The sequence below is a fragment of the Larimichthys crocea genome, chromosome XV (genome assembly GCF_000972845.2).
Source record: "Larimichthys crocea isolate SSNF chromosome XV, L_crocea_2.0, whole genome shotgun sequence".
NCBI lineage: Eukaryota > Metazoa > Chordata > Actinopteri > Sciaenidae > Larimichthys > Larimichthys crocea.
The window spans coordinates 16,549,371-16,555,454 of record NC_040025.1 but is presented as its reverse complement, the minus strand read 5'-3'; the positions used below and the strand labels follow the sequence as shown (position 1 = coordinate 16,555,454).

Sequence of the window (6,084 nt, the reverse complement as noted above, 5' to 3'; positions counted from 1 at the left end):
GGAGGAGCAGTTGGCCGTGCTGTAGTTTAAATTTAGACTGTGAACCACTGACAGGCCATGCTTGGGGATGGTTAAGAGGGTAGGGGGCGAGGGGGGTGGAAGGTGGAAGATGGGAGTAGATGGGATCAAGGGAAGGGGGGGTTGGGGCAGGGCAGCAGTGGCAGACCAGTGCATGTTGAAGGGTGGGAGATGCAGTTTGGGGTTCACCATCAGCCCCATGAACCTGCCCTCCCTTCCCCAGACTGAACTACTCAGCTGGTCTGCTACTAGACCCCAGTGTAGAGCAGAAAAGACACACAGATGTGTGACATTGTGCTGGTGGAAGTGTTTCTTTGTTCACACAGTATTTAAATATAAGTGGTAAATCACTTGTATTTATAGAGCGCTCTTCTGAAAGTGTTTTTACAACACTCACATTCACACACAGATTTATACACTGATGACAGGCTGCCAGCCTCTGCTCATCAGCAGCGATAAAGTGATACAGTGCTTCCTTTACAGCGGCCCAATACTCACAATGATACTGAGCTCACACACACATTCACACACAGCCTTCAGTATCAGGAATCAAACCAGCAACTCTACACACAAGCCAATTCAGGGCTCGGTGATACAGTTAGTAACACCTTGGTCAGGCTATAGTACACTATAATCTAGTTGTATGCAAACCTAAGTGTTTATTCATGTATCTTTATGTAAAGATAAACACAACAATAGTAAAACGTTGTAAAAAATATAATTTCTGACATACTGTATATTAATAAACACTTAAATATGTACAAAGGTCAAGTAAGAAATACATTATAGTGATATAAACCTTTTATTAAATGATTGTATGTGCTTATAAAACCTAAATAGAAAATGTTAATAGTAAGTGTTGTGTTATCAATATAGAAAATGCAGGCAAACATAACAAACTGATCATAGTGATGTTCAATAAAATGAACTGTGTTGCACAGTTGCACATTACCGTAGACAAAAACCCTTCACAGAACCCTTCAAATGAAAGTTACTTAGTTACTACTAAGTTATACTATTATGTAAATTATATAATGGAATTACTCCCCAGACCTAAAGAGATAAGTCTAGATAGTTCTAGGTGTGGTTTTGCAAATAAATGTAATAATCATAATCTTTGATATAACAGAGGTGAAACTGGTGAAATTATTCCCAAAGGCAAACACCAAAACCAAATGTGAGGAGTAATTTGATATGCATTTCTGTGCAGTGCATAAAAATGCTGAAAGCATTTATATTGTGTACTCTGTCACCCCCTAGTGCCAATTATCAGTTGTAGTGACAAACAAAATAATATCCTGAAACATTCAAAGGAGTGAACAAAAAAATATATAATTGAGTATTTTTCTTTTATTTCACATCAAGCCAAATGTATACACATGAGCAGTGCAATCCTCCAGTTAGGCTGGAGGTAAATATAAAATACAAAACACTGATGTCAGTGATATGAAATTATAATGAATCATTCAAAAACACTTCTGTGATAAACCATAAAAGACAAATAAACATCAGCAGTTCACAATGTGCATGAGGTAATGTGAGTCAGTGTGCCTTTCTTTATCATATTGAACTTCAGTAGTCGGACGTGAGGAGGAATCCACTGACACACAGTGATGCACATGAAGGCCCTTTAAAGCCACGAGGCATCCTGATTCTGCCACACTTAATCACATTATCAGCAGCTTTACCAATTTAGGACATTCTCCAGTGGCAGAGATTTGATTCAACTAAAGATGGCTTTAAAGCTCTGTTAAATGCCCCATTCTCAATTTCTCTCTTTGCATGGGGAAGTATGTTTCATCAAACTACAAAATAAAGGAGACAAATGCGGCTTTGTGCCTACCTCACTGAGCAAACTATTTTCCAATCAGGTCCCACTGGTAAATCCAAGATGAAAGACTTTAATTTATATCTAGTACTTGGTGGCCTTATTGCAGCTATTGATTATGTTTTACAAGTTGTGATTTGCCAACATTTAAGAGACAAGTTCTGGAGTTTGCACTAACACATTCACCCACGCAAGGAGAGAAACAGAAAAAGGCACATACTGGGGCTTAAACATCAAAGCTTTGAAATCACAAAGCCCAAAATTTTCAGTCCTTTAATTACTCTATTAGTGCAAATGATGCTAAGTATGCCCAGGTGACTATTCACGGCAATGAGGGACAAATAAAAGAAAATTATTGTAATATATAATATAAGAATTATTGGAAAAAAAATCATTATTAGTGCTAAACTAGGGAATGTGCAATGCTTGGCAATAGCACAGGTACCATTTCTAACCAAATAGCTAAACAGACCAATCAAATACATTGAGTTTACCTGTTCTGAGGTAACTTCATAAATTATGCAGCTTATTATACAAATTTAGCAAGTAGCTAACAAAACAAAAACAATCATGAGGAAGCTTAAAACTGTTCACAGCTTGAGTAAATAGACAAAAATTGTTCTTGCTTTATCAAGACAGTCAGAATTTGTTGCACTGCAAATTGCTGAACTGATTTCGAGCAGTTAAGAGTGTGAAAACATGCAGTTTCTTTCACAACTGCAACTTAGCCTAAAGCCTTACATATAATAAATAAAATGATCTGCTTGTTTGATGTTTAAACACTTCTAAGTGAGGAAATACTTGGGGTGGGTGGGTGGTTAAGGGTCCAATGACGAAGAAGTTAGCGATAGTGCAGCTGGTGACAGTGTAATAGCGCTGATCCCAGGAAACCTCCTCTAAACCTGGCATGAGGTCAGCTGTAGGGTTTAACTAAGCATCTTGTGGCGGTCAAAAACAGTCTTGCGCTGTTCCTGGACCTGCTTTTTCCAGCGCTGCTGTGCTCCCTCGACCCGCTCCAGGACTGTGTTTCCTCTGGCCTGGGCATTGTCCACCTGTGGGCGCATCTCCTTAAAAAATACACACACAAAAAATATGAATATATTCAAGGACTTCACATTCAGTTGAAATGAAATAAATACACGTGTTTGAATAGTTACCTCAGAGTCCTCCTCGTTGTGCAGTGGCTGGGTGTACGGGTCATGTTTACGAATGAGAGGATCGACCAGTAGCAGGAACAGCATGTAGAGCAGCAGTGCACCAACAACAGACAGGTAAATGATGATAGTTACCTAGGACAGACAGGGAGGAAAACATTTAGATATACTAAGAGTCTTAGGAACAAAACTATTTCAGCTTTAGATATTAAAAATCCTTAAATAGTTGATAGAAAGTACATTTTGTTATTTCTTTTGTGCCAGTAGAAGCAGTTCTTACATCACCTCACTGTAAACACTGACACTACTGCACTCTCTCTCTCTCTCTCTCTCTCTCTCTCTCTCTCTCTCTACTAAAGACACTTCATAATGTTTAAAATTACTGAGGTATGTTGCCCAAAAACCCAAAGAAAGCCAGTGGTACCTTGATAGTGTTGCTACTTCGTTCTTCGTACTTGCATTCACACAGCAGGCAGTAAGCTTCCACATCATGACCGGGCACTGGCATGGGCTCCACTACATGGAGGCAGTTACTGGCAAACACATCACAGTGTCCATGTGTTAGACATTTTTAGGTTGTTTTTTTTGACTCAGTCCCAGATGAGCAGCATGGTTTATATCAAGAAAGTTCTGGATTCAAACCAGCTGCGGTCTTTCTGTGTGAGGTATGCACGTTTTCCTCCCCTCATTTCCCTGCGTGGGTTTCCTCTCACAGTTCAAAGAGGTGCAGGTTAGGTGATACTAGATTACTTGCAGGTGCGAATGTGCATGACCCTCAAGAATACACAATATGTATGTATGGACAATTATTATTAATTAAACAAGACAAGTGTGTCAAGAACCAAAGTCTAAATAAAGGCTTCTCTTACCAATCCTTCTGGGAGACATTTCGGTTGTATATGTGGCCAGTGATGTTTCTGTATGGCGGGCAGATGCACTTGCAGCGAACATCCTCAAAGTTCTGTAATCGGCAAGAAAATTCCATCCAAGTGGGATCAACTCCTGATTTAAAGTTAGACTTTTCTCAAACCACATGCCTTTTTTGTTGTTGTACAAAAAAATGTGGCATGTACACCAGGTGGTTCTTGTTATACTAGTATAAAATGTACAGAAATTAATAATTGACACTGTTTTAAAACAGATATCCTTTGACACCCATCCTGGTATTATTTACAGAAACTAAAGAAAGCAATACAGGATGTGATAATAAACAAACTTTTAAGTTACATTACTTTACAAAAATGTACAAAGAATTATTGCTCTCATTTTCACCTAATTAACTTATTTTGATCAGATTTCATACTTTGCCCCAAAAGAAAATAGAAGCAGACACATTTTAAAATCTTTGCCCCAAAAGAAAATAGAAGCAGACACATTTTAAAATATTTACATTCAATATTTACATTCAATTGTCAGTCAATTGTTTACATTGTTTTTTTGCATGTTTTGTTTTTTGCATGTTTTTACCTTCGCCTGTGCAAAACCAACAACATCCAGCAGGAACAAGGTCACGACTGCGGCTACGGCAAAGGTCCAGGATCCTCCCTTCACACACGACATTTTCCCGCAGGCAAGACGATCTCCACGACGGCTGCAGACTCACCTGCAGAGCTCTGACACAACACAACACGGCAGCTTAAGCTTGAGACATTTATGAGCACGAAACACGAGACTTAACCACAATACAGCTAAATAACGAGCAGCGTGTTAACCTTGCCTTGTAGTAGCAGGTGAGGGGTTTGTTGTTGCTCTGCATACAGGACGCAGCTCCGCACCAGCGAGCTATGTTTAGAAAAAATATTTAATGTCTGCTTCCTGGTTCCGGGTTGACGCCACGCATGAGGTCAGATGAAGCGTGTAGCGACACTGCTCCCTGCTGGACAGAAATATGGAAACAAAGACTAGAAATTAAAATGAAATGATCAATTAAAAATAAGAAATATGGTTATTAACTCAGGTACTTTACTTGAGGACTTAAATTGCTTTATACCCCACTGCATTAAATATTTTATTTCAAGTTATTTCAGAGCTATGATAACAAGTTTACAGATTAATATTTTACATAGAATAAAATATGATGTACTGTTATATACAGGAGCACAGTAGTAAAGGCAGCAGTAAGTAGCCATGGGTCCTAATATACTGTAGGTTCTTGAATAAATGTTTGTTTCTATCTTCAGTTTTAATGTAAAATTACTGTTGGGCCAGTCAATATTACAACGTATCTTGATCAGTTTTATTATTCTTTTTATGCTTATATAGTGACGGCTGGAGAGATAGACAGGAAATTCAAGGGAGACAGTCAGGCTGGACTTGAACCTGGCTCAGTGCAGTGAGGACTTTGACCCTGATTCACTCTACCAGGTGAGATATCTGGTATCCCCTCGGTTTACCATTGTGCTTACAGACATTACTAATGCAAATAATCTCACAGAAATGTTGTTCTATATTACTCAGTCCCCTCAGTCAGCTTATGAATCATAACAGGTTTGATCCTGTGTTTTCAGTTTTAATACTGGGGCTACTCTTTTCTAAAGTTGTATTATGCTATTTTTATATGCTGTCACAGGCTTCTCTTGATGGACACTAATTTGCCTAATTCAGTGAATAAAACATGATTTCAACGAAGTCTGTTGTCTTTGATTACAGAATGCAATGCTACAGTAATCCCTGACGTGTAGGAGCCAAAATAAGATGGCTTTCCTTGTTTATTTTATGCCCAGGGTATAATGAAGAAATAAAAAAATGGTGACAGGGATAATGTTAAATATACATTAATTACAGTATGTAGAGAAGAGGGGGCTGTAATATGCTGAGATTTCAGATTGTGAAGACGTTCTCAAATGGGTTACAAATGCTAGATTAATGATTAACAGATGCATGTTTTTTAGTTTTTTTGTGCATGCGTGAAAATGTAATAAGCAGCTCACTCTAGCTGCATGCAGTATGTACTAGGCCCTGATTTTTGGTTTATGAAGCTGATTCTAACAGTAGGCTATATAAAATAGTTATGTATGATGACAAAACATTAATATTCTGTATTTTTTAAACACCCAGAATTTGTAACTCATCAGGATATTTTCC

At 38.2% G+C, this 6,084-nt stretch overlaps 1 protein-coding gene across 3 annotated transcripts; it reads right to left on the bottom strand.

Moving 5' to 3' along the window:
• Positions 1-1,348: 1,348 nt before the first annotated feature.
• Positions 1,349-4,849, bottom strand: tmem9 (transmembrane protein 9). Of its 3 annotated transcripts, none has more exons than XM_010747946.3 (6): positions 4,718-4,849; positions 4,468-4,613; positions 3,870-3,961; positions 3,425-3,533; positions 3,004-3,135; positions 1,349-2,913 (listed from the first exon to the last, which is right to left on the bottom strand). In XM_010747946.3, the coding sequence occupies exons 2-6, from the start codon at positions 4,558-4,560 to the stop codon at positions 2,773-2,775; spliced, it is 567 nt and encodes a 188-aa protein (XP_010746248.1). In that variant the 5' UTR covers positions 4,561-4,613; positions 4,718-4,849; the 3' UTR covers positions 1,349-2,772. The 3 variants fall into 3 exon arrangements, with proteins under 3 accessions (XP_010746248.1, XP_019114771.1, XP_019114770.1); XM_019259226.2 differs by having other exon boundaries at positions 4,468-4,616; positions 4,717-4,839; XM_019259225.2 differs by having other exon boundaries at positions 4,713-4,822.
• Positions 4,850-6,084: the final 1,235 nt, after the last annotated feature.

What these genes read in the sequence shown, in the direction of transcription:
- tmem9 (XM_010747946.3), bottom strand. Translation starts at nt 4,560, where the DNA reads ATGTCGTGTGTGAAGGGAGGATCCTGGACCTTTGCCGTAGCCGCAGTC. An exon ending in TTGGTTTTGCACAGGCGAAG is followed by an intron (nt 3,962 to 4,467) that starts GTAAAAACATGC and finishes TGCCGATTACAG; the next exon opens with AACTTTGAGGATGTTCGCTG. An exon ending in AATGTCTCCCAGAAGGATTG is followed by an intron (nt 3,534 to 3,869) that starts GTAAGAGAAGCC and finishes TGTGTTTGCCAG; the next exon opens with TAACTGCCTCCATGTAGTGG.